This window comes from Corvus cornix, chromosome 10, assembly GCF_000738735.6.
Source record: "Corvus cornix cornix isolate S_Up_H32 chromosome 10, ASM73873v5, whole genome shotgun sequence".
In the NCBI taxonomy this organism is placed as follows: Eukaryota; Metazoa; Chordata; class Aves; order Passeriformes; family Corvidae; genus Corvus; species Corvus cornix.
The window spans coordinates 12,047,686-12,067,571 of NC_046340.1; the positions used below are offsets into that span (position 1 = coordinate 12,047,686).

Here is a 19,886-nt window from a genome sequence, read left to right on the forward strand (position 1 = left end):
AGCAGGGGGCGCCCGCGCCTCGGGCCGCGCCCCTTTGGCGTCGCCATGGTGACGCCGTGCGTGATGACGTCAACGCGTCCGCGCGCGCTGATTGGTCGGATTTGAATCGCGGCGGGCGCGCGGCCGCCGCTCGGACTCCGCCGGCCGGAGCGCGACCCCCGGGCCCTGTCGCGACAGCGGCGGCGGCACCCGCGACATGAAGGCGGCGTGAGTGGCTCCACAGCCCCTTCGGGCCCGGGGAGGGCGGGTTCGGCCTGGGGGTCCCCGGTGTGGGGCAGCTCCGGCCGGAGCGGCGGGGCCGCCCCTCATGGCTGCCCCCAACCCCTTCCCGGTTCCTTCCCCCTCATCCCGGTTCCTTCGCTTCTCGGCTTTTACCCCCAGGTCTTCCCGGTCCCTCTCCCTTCCCTGTCCTCCCCCTCCCTCGGGTGTCCCCCCGACCCCCTCAGGGCTTCCCCGTCTCCCCCGGTTCCTTTCCCCCTCCCTTCTCCCGGTTTCCCCCCTTCTCCCGCTTCTCCCCGCCGCTTCCCGGCTTTCCCCCATCCCTGTCCTCCGCTCTTCCCCTCCCCTCACGGCTCTCTCCCCTCAGTAGGGCCAAGACACCGCGGAGGCCGAAGAAACCCACGAACCCCACGCTGAAGGACCCGGTGGGGGTGAGTTCGGGGGCGCTGTCCCGGTCCGGGGGCTCATCCCGGTCCCCCTGATTCCCACCTTTCCCCATTCCCAGGTTTATTGCCGCTGTGTCCCGGTCCGGGGGCTCATCCCGGTCCCCCCTGATTCCCACTTTTCCCCATTCCCAGGTTTATTGCCGCTGTGTCCCGGTCCGGGGGCTCATCCCGGTCCCCCCTGATTCCCACCATTCCCCATTCCCAGGTTTACTGCCGGGTGCGGCCGCTGAGCCGCGCGGACCAGGAATGCTGCATCGAGGTCATCAACGACACCACGGTGCAGATCCACCCCCCCGAGGGCTACCGGGTGTTCCGCAATGGCGAGTACCGCGAGGTAAGGGCTGCATTCCAGCCTGGAATCCGCCTGGAAGCGCTGCCCAGTCCCTGGAAGTGTTGTTGGAGCAGCCTGGCTTCATGAGAGCTGGCCCTGCCTGTGCCAATGGGGTTATCTTTAAGGTCTCTTCCCACCCCAACCCTCCTGGAATTCCAGGAATGACACATCCAGCTGCTTTTCCCTGCTCTCCAAGTTCTCCCATGGCTCGTGGGACTTGCGGAGTGCCAAATCCAAATGTTTTCAACCCGAAAACCCATCTCAAGCAAAAGAAGCATCACTTCCATAGCCATAACATGTCAGGAAAGGACCTTAAAGCTCATCCCATTCCATGGGCAGGGAAACCTTCCGCCATCCCAGGTTGCTCCGACGTGGCCTGGGATGTTCCAGGGATGAGGAATCCACAGCTTGTCCTGGTGGGAATGCTAGCTGGGGTTTTGTTTCCGATTTCAGCCTGGGAAATCCTTGTGGGAAGTGTGTTAAGGGATCTCCAAAGGTTTAAGTGGAACAGGCAAAGCTTTGTTAAATGGTGGCAGATCGAGTTCCGCTCAGGAGCTTCAAATCCGGGTGCTCCTTTATTTTAAGCAAGAGTGCTGCTGGAAAAACGAGCAGATTGATTAAAAAAAGTAAAGCCAGGTTGAAATGTAGGACTAGAGAAGGATCCCAAACTCAATAAAAAATGGGAAAATTGAAATTAAAGAAAAAAAGAAATTGAAATGAGGGACCAGCCCCACTTTGGCCACGGCGGGTGTTCCTTTGCTCGGATTCCGGTGGGGGCTCCAAGGAAATTCCAGCTTTTAGCTGTAAATTGGGAATGCTGTGATCCGTGGGATCCTCCCTGGACGCTCCTGGCCGTGGAGCTGGAGGTTCAGGGTGGTTTTCCCTCTCTTGGCAGACCCAATATTCCTTCAAGGAGGTGTTTGGCACCTTGGTGGTGCAGAAGGAGCTCTTCGACGTGGTGGCCAAGCCGCTGGTGGAGGATCTGATCCGGGGCAAAAATGGTGAGCAGAGATCTCGTCCTGTGTCCCTTCCCCGTGCCTGCAGGCTCCCATTCCCAGGCTTTCACAGCTCCCGAGGTTTCTTACCTTGTTTCCTTGGAATTGTGGCTCAGCTCCTCGCACAGCACCCTCGGAAGCTCTTAAAGCTGTTGATGGAAGAGGAATGGTTTGGGTGGGAAGGGATGACCCAGTCCCGTGGGCAGGGACACCTTCCGCTATCCCAGGCTGCTCCAAGCCCCATCCGGCCTGCCTGGAACATTCCAGGGATGGCACAAGCTGTGCCAGGGCCGGTTTCTGGTGGATCCTGGAGAGGACCATGAGTATTCCCAGCTGTGACGATCGGCGAGAGCTGCCAGCGCTTTTGATGGCGTGGGGTACTCGAGGTGCTTTCTTCGTTCCCCAAATCCCGCTGATTTCTCCCTTTGCCTGTATTCCCAGGTCTCCTGTTCACCTATGGAGTGACGGGCAGCGGGAAGACCCACACCATGACGGGATCTCCTGGGGATGGGGGGCTCCTGCCCCGCTGCCTGGCCATGATCTTCAACAGCATCGGCCCCTTCCAGGCCAAGAGATTCGTGAGTGCCTCCCCTGAATCCTCCCCAAATCCCTGGATAACGGGTTCTGCGCCAAGGAAACCCAGCCTGGCGCTGGAGGGCTTGGAAGAGGAAAAACCCCAAGCCCAAGGTCCTCATTCCAAAAGGGTTTGGATCTCTGGGAATGCTTTTGAACCACTCGATGGTCCCAAGCCCATCGTAGGAAAAATCCGGGATGATTTCTCCCTCTGGAAGCTGCGGTGTGTGAGAGACGGAAAGATTTGAGGCAGAAATCAGGGATTTAATGTTTTTCCCGTTGGGATGTGAGGAGCAGGGCCAAGCTTGGATGAAGATCTGTGGTCTGGTTGTCCTTAAATAGTTGTTAATTCTTTAATTAACTCTAAAAATAATTAATGAAGAAGTATCTTCCCGAGTTCTGGAATGAGATCCGCAGGAACCTGTGTCCAAAATCACAGGATCGTTAAGGTTGGGAAAGACCTCCAAGATGGAGTCCAGCCACTGATCACCACCCTGTCAGCCAAGAAATGGAGATGGGAGGCTTTTCCCAAAATTCCTTGGGATTTTTGGCATTTAAAGATACTGAAATAATCCTGGAATTCTCATCCTTGGGAGCTTTTCTAAAACATTCTTTTGGGAATTGTTTCCGTCAGCTCTTGGTGGGTTGAGCACCAATGAGGGCTGTGGTATGAATTAATTAATTAATCAGTTAATTAATACCAGCCTAATCAAACTAATTAATTATTGAATCAAAGAATCCTTTGTTGGCTGCCACCTGGATGTTGGAATTGGCTGAAATTCCTGGTTTTTCCCTCAGGTTTTCAAGCTGGATGACAAGAACGGGGTGGATGTGCAGAGTGAGGTGGAGGCTCTGCTGGAACGCCAGAGGAGGGAGGCCCTGCCTGTCCCAAAAACTCCGTCTGGGAAGTGAGTGACTCTGGGAAGAGCAGAGGGAATTTATTCCCTAGGACTGGGACACTTTTAGGGTGCTTTTAATTAATCTTGGGCTCTGCCCTTGAAGAAATGAAAGAAAAGTTGGGAAAAATCAGCAAATCTTTAGTCATTAATTAGGCAATTGTGTCCCACTGAAATTCCCACTCTGTTCCTGCTGTTTTCACACGTGATTTCTACTTGGAGGAAGCCATTCCATAGCTTTTTTCCCTGAATTTCCCCTCAGAATTTTTGACCTTTTCCCCTCAGAATTTTTGGCCTTTTCAGTCAGAAATTTTGGCCTTTTCCTCTGAATTTTTTGCCTTTCCCCTGAATTTTTGGCCTTTCCCCCTGAATTTTTGACCTTTTGCCTCAGAATTCTTTTGACCTTTTCCCCTGAATATTTGGCCTTTTTCCTCAGAGTTTTTGGCCTTTTCCCTCAGGAATTTTGGCCTTTCCTCCCTGAATTTTTGACCTTTTCCCTCAGAAATTTTGGCCTTTTCCCCCTGAATTTTTCACCTTTTCCCCCCTGAATTTGGAAGGCACCTTAAAGTTGTTCTCGTGCCATGGGCAGGGATGATAATAATAATAATAATAATAATAACAATAATAAATAAAACATGAATGGAAATTGAGTGTATTCCATGTGGTTTGAGCAGTGATTTAAACAAGCAGGCTTAGTCTGGTTTTGTACCTGTTAAGCCAGGTCTAAACCTATTAAGCCAGGACTAAACTGCTGTGGCTTGGAGTAAGAATCCTGTGAAGTCCAATTTGGAGCTATTTCCATAGAACCACGGAATTTCCTCAGTTGGATCGTGGAATTCCAACTCCTGGCCGTGCACAGGACACCCCAAGAACCAGAATTTTGCCAAATATGGAGCATTTCCCCACCGCAACCCTGCAGATGTGCCCTGGCGCGTTGTGGCTCCCGGGAATTCCATCCCCATCCCTTTGTTTCCCGCAGGAGACAGCTGGATCCCGAATTTGCCGACATGATCAACGTCCAGGATCACTGCAGGGTGGAGGAGGTGGATGAGGACAACGTCTATGGCGTCTTCGTGTCCTACATCGAGATCTACAACAACTACATCTACGACCTGCTGGAAGAGGCTCCCTTCGAATCCATCAAGCCCAAGTGAGTTTGGGAATCCGGCATTTTCCTCGCCTGGGCTTGGGAATCAGCACCAAACCACTGGAAGAGGGGGATGAGGACAATGTCTGCAGTGTCTCTGTGTCCTCTGCTGACATCTGCAACCTCCTCGGAGCCCATCAAACCCAAGGGAGTTTGGGAATTTCCATATTCCCAGCCCAGGAGGCTTTGGTAGTATCTCCAGCGTGGTTTGTTGGTTGTAGCCTTAGGGAGCCTTGCTCAGAATTCCTGGGAATCACCATTAAAAACACATGGAAAGGAGTCCCGCAGGAATATTTCAGTACTGATGGCCAATGCTTGGTGCTCCCTTCCTCGTTAGGACGGGTGATTAACAAGCAAATCTTTAATTAATTAGGCAATTGTATGCCACTGATATTCCCAATCTATTCCTGCTGTTCTGACAGGTCATTCCAACTTGGAACAAGCCATTCCGTGGCTTTTTTCCCTGGAACCAGTGAAAAACACTGGTTTGGTGCTCCATATGTCCATATTATTCCACTTGCTATCGGTAATTCCCATAAAACCAGAAATTAATTGTCTCCTCGTGAAATTTGGGGGTTATTTTTCCATAGGTGGGCACTTGTGAGGCCTAAAATAAGTAGGGAAAATCTGCAAATTCCTCTTGGAATCCATGTATTGAAATTCCAACTCCATTAACAGAGCCCATCAGTCCTGTGTTCATTAAGGAGTGCCTCATTAACAAAGACTAACGAGGGCAAAGCAAACCAGCAGCTGCCTCCAGGGTTCTCATTCCAAAAGGGTTTGGATCTCTGGGAATGCTTTTAAACCATTCAATGGTTTGGTGCTTACTCCCCAACCCCATCCCAAAAAAAAATCCAGGATGATTTCTCCCTCTGGAAGCTGCGGTGCGTGAGAGATGGAAAGATTTGAGGCGGAAATGGAGGATTTAATATTTTTCCGTGTTTTTTTGGTAGGTGGAACAGTTGCAACACTCCTGTGAGAAATGGAGACTTTGTGTATGTTATTCCTGTTATTCCAGTGCCATTTCCCCTGAGTAGAAGCAGAAAATTCCCTGCTTTTCCTTGCTTTTCTAGGAAATCTAGGATGCTCTCCTCGCTTCTGTGTGCTTGTAGAAAAGCAATAGCTACCACCAGAGCAATTAATTGCAATTAAATGGCTGCTAATTAGAGCGGTAGCTGGAGTGTCACTAATCTTGGCTGTGTGTCCATGTCCTGTATTCCCTCTTCCAGCTTTTATTTGGATAATTGACCTTTTCACTCAGAATTTGGACTTTTTCTCCCCTGAATTTTGACCACTTTCCCTCAGAATTTTTTGACATTTTTCCCTCAGAATTTTGACCATTTTCCCCCTGAATTTTTGTCCTTTCCCTCAGAATTGTTGACCTTTTTCCGTCAGAATTTTTGGACATTTTTCCCTCAGAATTTTTGGCCTTTTCCCTCTGAATTTTTGGACACTTTTCCCCCTCAGAATTTTTGACCTTTTCCCCCTCAGAATTTTTGACCTTTTCCCCCTCAGAATTTTTGACCTTTTCCCCTCAGAATTTTTGACTTTTCCACCAGAATTTTTGACCTTTTCCGCCTGAATTTTGACCTTTTCCCCTTGACTTGTGACATTTTCCCTCCAAATTCTGAATTTTCCCTCAGAGTTTTGACCGTTTTCCCACAGAATTTTGACCCTTGTCCCTTGGAATTTTGTCCTTTTCCCTCAGAATTTTGACTGTCGTCCCCCTGAATTTTTGACCTTTTCCCCTCAGAATTTTTTACTTTTCCCCAGAATTTTTGACCTTTTCCCCCTGAATTTTGACCTTTTCCCCTTGACTTGTGACGTTTTCCCTCCAAATTCTGAATTCTCCCTCAGAGTTTTGACCACTTTCCCCTCAGAATTTTGACTGTTGTCCCTCAGAATTTTTGTCCTTTTCCCTCAGAATTTTGACCACTTTCCCCCAGAATTACTGACCTTTTCCCCTCAGAACTGTTGACCTTTTCCCCTCAGAATTGTTGACCTTTCCCCTCAGAATTTTTGACCTTTTCCCCTTGACTTGTGACCTTTTCCCTCCAAATTCTGAATTTCCCCTCGGAGTTTTGACCTTTTCACACTGAATTTTGCCCTCCAAGAAAACCTGCATGGCAGGAAGCTGCACAGAAAACTCCACTCTAACGGGATTTGTTTGTTTTTCCCTCTTTCCTGCTATCCTGAAGACCTCCACAGTCCAAAATCCTTCGGGAAGACCAGAACCACAACATGTACGTGACGGGCTGCACCGAAGTGGAGGTCAAATCCACAGAGGAAGCTTTTGAAGTCTTTTGGAGAGGTAAGTCTTGGAATTCAGGGCTGCTCCCACATCCCAGCACCTTAAACATTATCCATGGGCAAGGAAATTCTGTTGGATCAGCTCCATCCAGCCTGGCCTTGGGACACTTCCAGGGGTGGAGCCATCCACACCTTCTTGGGGCATTTAGGGCCTCCCCATTCGCAACCCTTCCCAATATCCCACAGCTGTGAAATCCCTCACATCCTGATGCTGGAAGAGGTGGGAACTGTGGGAAAGCAGCAGGATTTGGTGGGAATGTGGGGTGTCTGAGCAGGGCAGAAGAAGCGGCGCATCGCCAACACGCAGCTGAACCGGGAATCCAGCCGCTCCCACTCCGTGTTCATCATCAAGCTGGCGCAGGCTCCTCTGGATGCGGACGGGGACAACGTGCTCCAGGTGGGTTCCGCCTTATTCCAGGAGAATTTTATGGAGGTTGCCTTGGAAACAGCTCCCGTGTGTCTCAAGTGTGGAGGTGACAGAATTCATCTTCTTTTTGTCGGGAAGGCGGCATTAAAACACTGCCGATTCCTTAGGTTTTCACCTTTTCCTTTGTTTTCGTTGGGAAGCTAAAATTTTGGGAATTTGAGTGATCCTGTGGCCCAAGGCAGTCGGGATCTGCCAAACTTCCCAAAAAAACCCTGGTGCTTCCCAGCTCCCTGTGCTGTACAAACCCCTCAGAGCTTGTATCCAGCACGTTATTTGGAAGTGGGTGTTGGGATGAGGTGTCCCCCCACCCCTTCAGAGGGAATACTGAGGCATCCAGGATTTGCTCTGTATCCCAGGAAAAGGAGCAGATCACCCTGAGCCAGCTGTCCCTGGTGGATCTGGCGGGAAGCGAGAGAACCAACAGGACCAAAGCCGAAGGGAACAGGCTGCGGGAGGCAGGTAAGAACCCTGCTAATTAACCCTGCTAATTAACCCTGCTAATTCAGCTCCGACTAATGCTGTCTCCTAGGGAAGAATCCCAGGAATTCTTGTTACGATCAGTTAGGATTTGATGACCTTAAATCTTCCCGTTTGGAAACCAAGCAGTGCTTGTGTCGCTTCGGTTCATTAGAGCAATTAGCTGCGACAAATATCATTAATTAGGCGATTTATTCTTCTGCATAATTCGGGAATGTGATCCAAGGGCTGCTCACGGAGTTTGGGGTTTTTTTTAGGGAATATCAACCAGTCGCTGATGACATTAAGGACGTGCATCGAGGTTCTGCGGGAAAACCAATTGTATGGAACGAACAAGGTGGGCATCCCTTCCCTAATTATCCTGGAATTTGATGTCGTGGGTAAGGAAAACTCACTGGATCTTCCATGGCCTTTATTCCCAGATGGTTCCATACAGAGATTCCAAACTGACTCATCTCTTCAAGAACTATTTTGATGGAGAAGGGAAAGTTCGGATGATCGTGTGTGTGAATCCCAAGGCTGAGGACTATGAGGAAAGCCTGGTAAATTCCCTTTCTCCATTCCCTCCTGCTCTTCTTTTCCTGTTTTTTCCCTGAATTCTTGTGCTCCAAGAGATTTGAGGAGCTCTAATTGTTGTTTGAGCACTTCCATTATAATTTTGTAGGATAAATCTGCTCTCCGAGTCTTGTTTTCCCTGTTTGAGTTACACCTGCTCCCTGCTTGGAAAATGGGCAAGGTTTCCCTACTTATAGAATTCCATGGAGCCATATTGAAGTGTTTAATCCCTACTATTCCAAGAATTCCAGCTGGCTCTGCCCAAGGTTTTGTGGCTCCTTGTGGGGAGGTTTCTGGATGATCCCCAACCGTAGCTGGCAACTCCTCACTATTTCAGCCGGATAATCCATCCTCTCCTACTTTTAGTGACTCAGCCCCCGCTCCCAATCCCAGATCCAGCTGCTCCTGGTAGCTTTTCCCTGTTTTCTTGCAGCAAGTGATGCGTTTTGCAGAGATGACCCAGGAGGTGGAGGTGGCCAGGCCCGTGGACAGGCCCCTGTGCGGGCTGACCCCGGGCCGGCGCCTCCGGAACCAGGCATTCCGGGAGGAGCTGTCCCGGAAACTGGAGCTGAGGGGCGGCCCCATCGGAGCAGGTGAGGGCTGGAGTGGGGAATTCTGCTCTGGGAATGTTCACCTGGAGAAGGGAAGGCTCCAGGGAGAGCTCAGAGCCCCTTCCAGGGCCTAAAGGGGCTCCAGGAGAGCTGGAGAGGGACCTGGGACAAGGGATGGAGGGATGGGACACAGGGAATGGTTCCCACTGGGAAAGGGGAGATTTAGATGGATCTTGGGAAGGAATTGTTCCCTGTGAAGGGCTGGGCTGGAATTCCCAGAGGAGCTGTGGCTGCCTCATCCCTGGAATGCCCGAGGCCAGGTTGGAATGTGGGATAGTGGGAAGCGTCCCTGCCCATGGAACGAGATCACTTTAAGGTCCCTTCCAACCCAAACCATTCCATGATTCCAGCAGTTTTCCATTAGGAATTAAAGGCTGGGAATGAAATTTGAAACCAATTTCCTTTGAGCCTTAAGAGTGCCAGAGGAGCCTCAGCGCCCTGTGAGCCCTGCAGCGGCCGCTGCTCTTCCCACTCGGCGGCTTCCCTGTGGAAATCTCCGAGGAATTCCTTGTTACTGGGATAAATCTGCAGTCCCGATACTGCAGCTCCTGACAGGAAATTGTGCCAAGGAAATTGTGGGATGTTCCTGGACGTTCAGGACCCACTTTCAGAGTAAAACATGGAATCGAGGATATCCCATTTAATCCTTTCCCATCCATCCCCTCTTTGGAAACCTGTTGCTCCCGTCAGTCATTCCCAGTTCTTCCCCATTGGCCATGGGAATTTTCCTGTCCTGCTGACGGATTTTCCATCCTGCAGAGCCAGAGGAGCCATCGGCTGCTGAGCTGTTTTTCCAGAGCTTCCCTCCCCTGCCTTCCTGCGAGCTCTTGGATATCAACGATGACCAAACACTCCCGAAGCTCATCGAGGCCCTGGAGCAGCGCCACAAAATGAGGCAGATGCTGGCAGAGGAATTTTCCAAAAACGGTAGGAATTTGCCCCAAATTGGAACAACAGGGCAAAGCTCAGATTTGGTGCCTTTTTTACTCCTCAAGGGATCCCTTCCATCCCAATTTTCTTGTTTCGATTGATCTTTTCCACCTTTTTTTGAGGAATTTTGGGCTTTCAATCGGTTGGGAAAAACAGAGCTTTGGGTGTGAGGGAGATAAGGGAGAAGGTGAGAGATAAGAGAGAAAATCTCATCATTCTCTTCCAGTTCTCGCCTTTAAAACCATGCTGCAAGAATTTGACTCCAGTGTCGCATCCAAGGAAAATTATATCCAAGGAAAACTGGCTGAGAAGGAGAAAACCATAACAGGCCAGCGAACGGAGATGGAACGCCTGGAGAAGAAGATTAAAACCTTGGAATACAAGGTCAGTTGGGTCATTTTGGAGCAAATCCCCCTTTTTTTTTTTTTAATGGATCATTCAGAAAATTCCGTGATATCAGGAAGAAATATTTTGGGGGGAATTTTCACGAAAGGTTTTTGGGCTTTTTTAGGAGGCGAGGCTTTTAAAGTATCCAAAGGGGGCAATTTAGGATTGGAAACCGCTATTTCCAGGGAAATACAAACCTTGGAGGGGTTGTATTCCCACCCAAATCCTCCCTCTGTTCCCACAGATCGAGATTTTGGAGAAAACTGCCACGATTTATGAGGAGGACAAGAGGAACCTGCAGCAGGAGCTGGAGAGCAAGAGCCAGAAGCTGCAGCGGCAGGCGTCGGACAAGAGGAGGCTGGAGGCCAGGCTGCAGGGAATGGTGACAGAGACCTCCCTCAAGTGGGAGAAGGAATGCGTGAGTGCCGGGAATTGGGAGAAAAGCGGGATGGAGGTAGCCAGGGTTTGGGATTTGGGTGTGGGGCACCCTTAGGGAGGGGATTTCTTGCTGTGTTTGGTGTCTGCGAGAATCCCGGGTCAGGAATTGCTCATGGAGGTGCTTGGTGAGCTCTGCTGCTGGGAAGGGAGGGGAGGGAAGGGATTGAAGGGAATGGAAAGGGAAAGGGAAGGAAGGGAAGGGAATGGAAAGGGAAAGGGAAGGAAGGGAAGGGGAAGGAATGGGATGGAAGGGAAAGGAAAAGGAATGGAAAGGAATTGAAGGGAAAGGAAAGGATTGGAATGGCAGGGAATGGAAAGGGAAGGAAGGGGAGGGGAAGGAATGGAACAGAAAGGAATTGAAGGGAAAGAAAAGGAATGGAAAGGAATAGAATGGAAGGGGAAGGAATGGCATGGAAAGGGAGGGAAAAGAATGGAATGGAATGGAAGGGAAAGGGAAGGAATGGAGCAGAGAGGAATAGAATGGAAGGGAATGGAAAGGAAAGGAAGGGAAAGGGAAGGAATGGAATTGAAGGGAAAGAAAAAGAATGGGAAGGAATTGAAGGGAAAGGAAAGGAATAGAATGGAAGGGAATGGAATGGAAAGGAATTTAAAGGAATGGAAGGGAAAGGGAAGGAATGGAAGAGAGGGAAAGGAAGGGAAAGGATTTGAAGGGAATGGAAGAAAAGGGAAGGGAAAGGAATGGAAAGGAAGGGAATGGAAGGGAGAGGAAAGCAATATAATGGAAAGGAATGGAAAAGAAGGAAGGGAAAGGAACAGAGAGGAAAGGAATTGAAGGGAAGGCAAAGGAAAGGAATTGAAGGGAATGGAAGGGAAAGGAAAGTAATGGAATGGAGGGAAATGGAAAGAAATGAAATGGAAGGGAATGGAAAGGAATGGAAAGGAAAAGAATGGAAGGGAATGGAATGGAAAGGAAGGGAAGGGAATGGAATTGAAAGGGAAGGGAAAGGAAAGAAGGAAGGGAAAGGAAAAGCCGGGGGTTGGTCTCTGCTCCCAGGGAACAGGGACGGGATGAGTGGGAATGGCTTCCGGCTGTGCCGGGGGAGGGCCAGCTTGGATACTGGGAAAATCCCCTCCTGGAAAGGGCTGTAAACACTGGAACTGCCCCGGGAAGTTTGGAACCCCCATCCCAGGAGGTGTCCAAGGAATTCCTGGACGTGGCACTCAGAGCTGGGTTCAGTCCCAGCTTGGAGTCAGTGATCCTGGAGGGCTTTCCGAGCTCAGCAATTCCATGTTTTCCCGCTGCTTTCCCTGTCGCGGCAGGAGCGGCGAGTGGCGGCCAAGCAGCTGGAGATGCAGAACAAGCTGTGGGTGAAGGACGAGAAGCTGAAGCAGCTGAAGGCCATCGTCACCGAGCCCAGAGCTGAGAGGCTGGAGAGGCCTTCCCGGGAAAGGGAGCGGGAAAAGCCTCTCCCGAGATCCGTGTCTCCTTCCCCAGCGCCCGTAAGTCACTTCCAAACCTTCTGGATTGAGGGAAGAGCGTTTTTAGGATGAAGCGCAGGGATTTTAGTCATCAGTAGCCCCCAAGCACAGAGCTGGAGCAGCTTGGATTCCTTGTGTCCTGTTCATTCTTCATCCCCTCTCCCACCTCCTGGTATCCTTAGGAGCGGGAAATCCCGGATCTGTCTGTCCCTGTTGGATGCCTCCCGTGTCTCACTGACCTCTCCCTTCTCCCCAGAGCTGTGGTGACCCCGCTGAGCTTGGGGACAGCCGGGTGGCCCCGCGGGTCCCCAGGCGCTCCAACTCTTGTGGCAGCATCTCTGTGGTCTCCTGCGTGCTGGAGTGGGAGGAGAGAGCCCCTTCCTGCAAGCCAGACAGCATTCCCAAATCCAGGAATAAAGCGGGAGCAGAGCCGGCCTCAGCCCGGCCCAGCCCCAGCAGGAGGAGAGGGAAGTGCTGGACCGGAGTGCTCGAGGTGCCCGGGTCTAGAGAGGAGCTAGAGCAGGAAGAGGATCCGTGCTGCAGGGTTAGTCCTGGCCTTAGCGGGGCTGAGCCCGGCTTAAAGGTTCTCGGACCTTGAGCCCAGCTTAAGTGTTCTCTGCCCTCGAGTCTGCCTAACATAGAGTAGAGCTGTTCCTAAATGTGTCCCGCTGGTCCCAGACTGAGCCTGGCTGCTCTCTCCGCCCTCTTGGTGTTTGGAACTTCCTTGGAAGTTGAGAATTCCCACTTTTAGGGAGCTCTGAGGTGGCCACACTCTGCTCTAGCCGTGGGTGTCCTCATGTTTTCCCTGGTCTTTCCCTTTCCCTGGTCTTTCCCTTTCCCTCGGGTCTCCTTCAATCCCTCCTGCAATTTCCCAGCTTCCAAGGTGCTCTGGGAGCTTGTGCTGCCTGGAAACATTCCTTGGATGAACCTGTGGGCCTCAGCTTTAACTCTCTTCCCTAATTCCCATTAAACTGGGAGCTCCCGATTCCATGGATTTCCGTGGAACTGCTGTTGGTGGGATCCCATTTCCTGGCACTCCGGTAAATCCCGGAGTGGTGCAATCCCAGCTCCTGGCAGGAGGGAAGTTTTTCATGGCATGACTCATTCTGGGGAGTATTCCCAAACTTTCTGGCCCTTGGAAGCGAGGGATGAGCTGTTCAAGTGCTGATCCAAGGAATTCATCCATCAACCACAGGATGTCCTCTCCTTAGAGCATCATTCCTAAGGCACCTTGGAAGGATTGCTTCCCAAAAAAATCCATGGAAATCTCCTGTCTCTTGGTCAAAGACCTCCTAATTAACGTTAATTAATCAGCTGATGGGATTTGCATCCAAGGATTTGGGTGGTGGAACCTCCTCATAATTAAGAGGCCTCCAAAATTATTCCGTAAATGGAACAGAATCTCCAAATCCTCTCCCAAAAACCCATTCCAAGATCTTGGAATGTCTCTAGTTTTAAAGTTTCCAGGATGTTCTGATGTTTCCTGAGCAAACATTTCCATGGTCATTAAATTCCATGGCTGGAGTTCCATCATTTCTCATGGATTTCCAACAGCTGGGAGCGATTCCCTGGTTCTCACAAGTGTTGTGGGCTCTCCATCCCTCGGAAATGTTGGAAATCCCTCCTGAGGATGGATTTGTTTGCCTGGCTGCCTCAGAATTCCATCTAGAATCGGGATTGCGTCCATGAGGACACTCTTTTCTGCTTGGTTAAAGTATTCCGGGAATGTGGAACAGGCTGAGCTGGGAGGGATCCATCAGGATCGGAGTCCAGCTCCTGATCCCAACAATCCCAGCCTGTTATCCTCGGGAGCATTCCCAGAAACGCCTGTTCCAGTGTGGAATAGAGGGGGACAATCCCCTCCCCTCCTCTGATGTGGAGTCGGAAATTTGGGAGGAGCCAAACCAGAGATTTCCACCTGGAGGAAACTTCCCTGGATGAGCAATGTGACACATTGGACAACAATTCCCAAAAACCAGCAACTGGCAGGGAATATTCCATGGATAATTCCATACCCAAGAAATGGGAACTGGCCTGGAATATTCCATGGATAATTTGATGCCCAAGAAATGGGAAATGGCCTGGAATATTCCATGGATAATTCGATGCCCAAGGAACGGGAATTGGCAGGGAATATTCCATGGATATTTCGATGCCCAAGAAATGGGAACTGGCCTGGGATATTCCATGGATAACTCAATACCCAAGTAATGGGAACTGGCCTGGAATATTCCATGGATAATTCGATGCCCAAGAAATGGGAACTGGCCTGGGATATTCCATGGATAATTCGATGCCCAAGTAATGGGAACTGGCCTGGAATATTCCATGGATAATTTGATGGCCAAGAAATGGGAACTGGCCTGGAATATTCCATGGATAATTCGATGCCCAAGAAATGGGAACTGGCCTGGAATATTCCATGGATAATTCGATGCCCAAGAAATGGGAAGTAGCCTGGAATATTCCATGGATAATTCGATACCCAAGAAACAGGAACTGGCTTGGAATATTCCATGGATAACTCAATACCCAAGAAACAGGAACTGGCCTGGAATATTCCATGGATAATTTGATACCCAAGTAATGGGAACTGGCCTGGAATATTCCATGGATAATTTGATGGCCAAGAAATGGGAACTGGCCTGGAATATTCCATGGATAATTCGATGCCCAAGAAATGGGAACTGGCCTGGGATATTCCATGGATAACTCAATACCCAAGTAATGGGAACTGGCCTGGAATATTCCATGGATAATTTGATGGCCAAGAAATGGGAACTGGCCCAGAATATTCCATGGATAACTCAATGCCCAAGAAATGGGAACTGGCCTGGAATGTTCCATGGATAATTTGATGCCCAAGAAATGGGAAGTAGCCTGGAATATTCCATGGATAATTCGATACCCAAGAAATGGGAACTGGCCTGGAATATTCCATGGATAATTTGATGCCAAGCTCTTGGTGGTGCCTTCGGGGTTTAATCCAAGTGCACTTTGGGGAATTTGGGAAGAACTTTTCCAAACCTAAATTTCCTCCTTGAGGAAACTTTCCTGGATGTGCAATGCGACAGATTAGACAACAATTCCCAAGAAACAGGACCTAGCCTGGAATATTCCATCCATCATTCCACGCCAGGCTCTTGGTGGTGCCCTCAACATCCACCTCGCTGACCAAACCTTGCCGCTCCCACCAACCCTTCCCAGCCATTCCCGGTGCTCGTTCCCGGTGCTCGTTCCCGGTGCTCATTGCCGTCTCCCCGTTCCCAGAGCACTCCGGCGGCGCCGCTGCGGCCGCGGCGTTCCCCGCTCGGCGGGGAGCGCTGGGTGGATCACCGGCCGCCGGGCCACGTGCCCACGGAGACGCTGCTGCAGCGCGCGTGCCCAGGGCCATCACGGTGGACGCGCCCAGCGAGAAGGCCCTGGCCAGGTGTGACCGCTACCTGCTGACCCACCAGGAGCTCGCCTCCGACGGGGAGATCCAGACCAAGCTCATCAAGGTGGGAAGCATCTTGGGAATGTTGGGAATGTTGAGTTGGAACCGCCCAAATTCGCTTTGGAGCTTCCGTGGCTGGGTTCCAAGGTTTTCCCTGGAAGTTGTCGGTTTGAGCTCGGCCGTTGTTTGATCGAAGCCATTCCAGGCTCGTTGAGCTCAGCGTTTTCCATCAGAAATTCACGGGAATGTCTTCATGGAAAAAGGTGGTCAGGCATTGGAATTGCCCGGGGAGGTTTGGAGTGCCCATCCCTGGGTAATTCCCAAGGAATTCCTGGATGGAGGGATTGGGCACAGCTTGGACTCGATGATCTTGGGGGATTCCATGATTCCTTAAAAGTAAGGAATGGGAATTGCCTGCCCAGGGAGCTTTGGAGTTTCCCAAGGAAGGTTTGGAGTACCCATCCCTGGAGGTGTCCAAGGAATTCCTGGAAGTGGCACCTGGGGCCGTCCTTCAGTGGTGCTTTGAGGGTTGGACTTGATGATCCTAAAGGTCTTTTCCAACCTAAACAATTCCATGAATCCGTGGTTTGTGGATCCCATGGTTTGTGGATTCCATGACTTGTGGATCCCATTATTTTTGGGATCCTGTGATTTGTGTGATCCAGTGATTTTTGGGATCCCATGATTTGTGGATCCCATGGTTTGTGGATTCAGTGATTTTTGGGATCCTGTGATTCGTGGATTCCACTATTGGTGGATCCCATGATTTTTGGGATTCCGTGACCGTGGATCCCATGATTCGTGTGTTTCCCTGTGGAAAAAGGCAACAATCCACTGGCAGGAATCCATTTGTGTCCAGATCTCCTCGGGCTGGAATTCTGGGATGAATCCTGGTGTTATTCCTATCCCAATCCCGCTTTTCCTTGTCCTTTTCCCATTCCAGGGGGACGTTTTCAGGACCAGGGGCGGTGGCCAGGCTGTGCAGTTCACGGACATCGAGACCCTCAAGCAGGAATCTCCTACCGGGTGAGCCTGGAATCCCGGAATTCCCAGGATTCCAATCATGGAACCTTTCATTTGAGCCTCTGGAATTGTGGAATTCCCAAGGTTCCAAATGTGGAACCTTTGATTTGAGCTTCTGGAATTCCTTTAATCTGAGTTTCTGGAATTGTGGAATTCCCAAGGTTCCCATCATGGAACCTTTAATTTGAGGTTCTGGAATTCCCAGGATTCCAATCGTGGAACCTTTCATTTGAGGTCCTGGAATTCCAGAATTCCCAAGGTTCCAAATGTGGAACCTTTAATCTGAGCTTCTGGAATTCCCAGGATTCCAATCGTGGAACCTTTCATTTGAGCCTCTGGAATTCTGCAATCCCCAAGGTTTCAATTGTGGAACCTTTCATTTGAGCTTCTGCAATTGTGGAATTCCCAACATTCCTTTAATCTGATCTTCTGGAATCCTGGAATTCCCAAGATTCCAGTCGTGGAACACCTGAGCTTCTGGCATTGTGGAATTCCAGGAGCGTGCATGGAACCGGATGATCCAACAGGAAAATCCAACTTGCAATCCCATAAACTTGGAGAAATTTATGGATGCTGGAGCTGCTGCAGCTCCAGGATTTTTTAAGGAAGGACAAAGCGTTTCGCAGGGTGGGAATTGGGAATGTGGCAGATTCCATGAGTTTCGTGCTGGAATTCCGCCTTTTCCGGTGCAGGCGGAAGCGCCGCTCGTCCCCTCCCGATCCCGACCCTGCCGGGGACGCCGCCGACTCGGAATGGACGGATGTGGAAACCAGGGTGAGCTGGGAATGCCTCATCCTCAATCCTGGAATTCTGGGATGGGATGGGGAGGGGAATAGGAATGGGAATGGGATGGGGATGGGGATGGGGATGGGATTGGATGGGGATGGGATTGGATGGGATTGGGATGGGGATGGGGATGGGATTGGATGGGATTGGGATGGGGATTGGGATGGGATGGGATGGGGTTGGGATGGGATGGGATGGGATGGATTGGGATGGGATGGGATTGGGATGGGGTGGGATGGGATGGGATGGGATGGGGTTGGGATGGGATGGGATGGGATTGGGATGGGATGGGATTGGGATGGGATGGGTTGGGCCAAGAGAACCTAAACTCATCCCCATCCGGCCATTCCAAGGACAGGGCTGCTTCCCGCTATCCCAGGCTGGCCTTGGGCATTGCAGGGATCCAGGGGATCCCAAGCCCTCTGGATGGGGCATTCTTTGGGAATGCTGGGAATGGCGGGAAGCATCCTGACTCTGGCTGTATTCCCAGTGCTCCGTGGCCGTGGAGATGAGGGCGGGATCGGCGCTGGGACCGGGATACCAGCACCACGCCCAGCCCAAGTGAGTGCTCCTGGAATTCTTTCCCAGCAATTCCAAACCTCGGGAATGTTTTTCCCCCAACTTTGCTGCTCTTCCCACTTTAGCTTTGCATTCCCGACTGCAAAAGGGTCGGGAATGCAGTGGGAATTCCTTGGAATTCCCTCTCCTGCCCCCTTTCAAAGACTGCTCGTGTTATCCACTGGGAAATTCCAGTTTCTCCAGATTCCAATTCCCTGTGGGAAGAGGGAATTGAAGGATGGGAATCCAGCTTGGTTTGCTGCTCCCACTGCCTAAAAAAACCAAGGAAAACACCGGAGATTTTGGGGTTTCCTTGGATTAAACGTTGGCATTTTTAGGAGCTGTGGGATTTGGGGCTGCAGAAAACCAGGAATGGGCTGTTGGCTGCTCCCGGAATTCCTCTGGATGAATCCTGAGAGTTCTGTGTGCCTCTTTCCCGTCGCAGGCGCCGGAAGCCCTGAACATTTCCCGCTGCAATCCTGGTTTTTCCCAGCCTGAGGAATTCTCCGCTGCTCCTCAGGAACCGCTTTGTGCTCATTCCCAGAGCTTTTCCGGGAATCCTGTGCCGGGAAATGGTTCCATGTACGATCCCAAAGAAGTTCTGGATTGGAAGTGTCCTTTCCCATCGATTTCGGGAAGTCCTGAGTCTCCCTCTGGAATTCCAAACCCTTCCTGTATTCGTGGAGCTGCGAGGTTTTTCCCTCGGAGGTTTTTCCCGCTTTTTCCCGGATTTTCAGTCCCAAATCCATCTTTTCTGGTCATTCCCTCTTCCTCTCTCCCGAGGAGATCCGGGCGCTGCTGTTTTGAGCACTTTAAGGGGGTTTTTAGCCATTCCCGATTTTCTTGGAGCCAGGAAAACCTTGGGAATACGGATTTCTTCCGGCAAGAATCCATCTGGAATATTTCAGGTTGTCCAGGAGCTGCCAGAACATTCCAGAGTCGCCAAAATCCCGCTGGCAGCAGCGGGAATTCCCATCCCGCCCGCTTCGGGCGTGCGAGGAAATCACGGAATGTTTTCCATCTGGGAACAGGGGGAAAAGGGGGATTTCCTCAGGGGTAGGGTGGGAATTTGCTCTCCATGTGATCAATAAAGAAATCCTTTAATTCCAAACCCTCTTCCCGCTGTTCCGGGAATGCCGAGCGGAGCAGCTTTCCCTGTCTTCGCAGAAACTTGGGATGAGAGGCGTTTTTTTGGGATCGTTCCCGATGTGAAATCCTGGAATGCCTTGGGATCCCGAGATGGGCTTGGAACAGGGAATTTGGGGGTGGAAAGGGAATTTGGGAATATCTGGAGCCATTCCAATGGATTGCCTCGATCCGAGGGGGTCCAGAATAAGGAGAAGCTTTTCTTCCCGAGCTTTGGAATCATCGAATCCTGGGATGGGCTGGAAGGGATCCGACGGGCACGGACAATTCCCGCTATCCCAGGCTGCTCCAGCCTGGCCTGGGATATTCCAGGGATCCAGGGACACTCAGGGAATTCCAGCCCAGCCCCTCCCCACCCTCCCAGGCAGCAATTCCCAGTATCCATCCAAATCTCCCCTTTCCCAGCAGGAAGCCATTCCCTGTCCCTCCATCCCTTGTCCCAGTCCCTCTCCAGCTCTCCCAGAGCCCCTTGAGGCCCTGGAAGGGGCTCTGAGGATTCCCTGGATCCTTCCCTTCTCCAGGTGAACATTCCCAGCATTCCCAGCCTGGCTCCAGCCCTCAGAGCAGCTCCAGGGCCTCTGGAATCGCTCCAGCAGCTCCAGCTCTTTCCCGTGCTGGAATTCCAGAGCTCAGGAGGGATCTCGGGAATGTGCAGGGGGCAAAGGGAGAGGTCTTCCAGCCCCTGAAGAATTCCATGAGCTCCAGAGGCAGCTCCCGGCTGGATCCATGGGAAGCAGCTCTCCCGGAGCACCGCT

At 51.2% G+C, this 19,886-nt stretch overlaps 1 protein-coding gene across 1 annotated transcript; it reads left to right on the forward strand.

Annotated features, from left to right (window-relative positions):
- Positions 1 to 122: 122 nt before the first annotated feature.
- KIF23 (kinesin family member 23) lies at positions 123 to 19,160 on the forward strand. Its single transcript, XM_039557973.1, is given in 24 exon segments — positions 123 to 207; positions 587 to 650; positions 871 to 999; positions 1,892 to 1,997; positions 2,433 to 2,569; positions 3,363 to 3,472; positions 4,440 to 4,610; positions 5,561 to 5,602; positions 6,806 to 6,918; positions 7,193 to 7,314; positions 7,701 to 7,803; positions 8,079 to 8,158; positions 8,244 to 8,363; positions 8,810 to 8,969; positions 9,747 to 9,914; positions 10,144 to 10,301; positions 10,549 to 10,722; positions 12,024 to 12,203; positions 15,453 to 15,555; positions 15,558 to 15,682; positions 16,562 to 16,644; positions 17,334 to 17,415; positions 17,918 to 17,988; positions 18,431 to 19,160. Coding segments are annotated over 24 exon segments (2,628 nt in total). The 5' UTR covers positions 123 to 196; the 3' UTR covers positions 18,447 to 19,160.
- Positions 19,161 to 19,886: the final 726 nt, after the last annotated feature.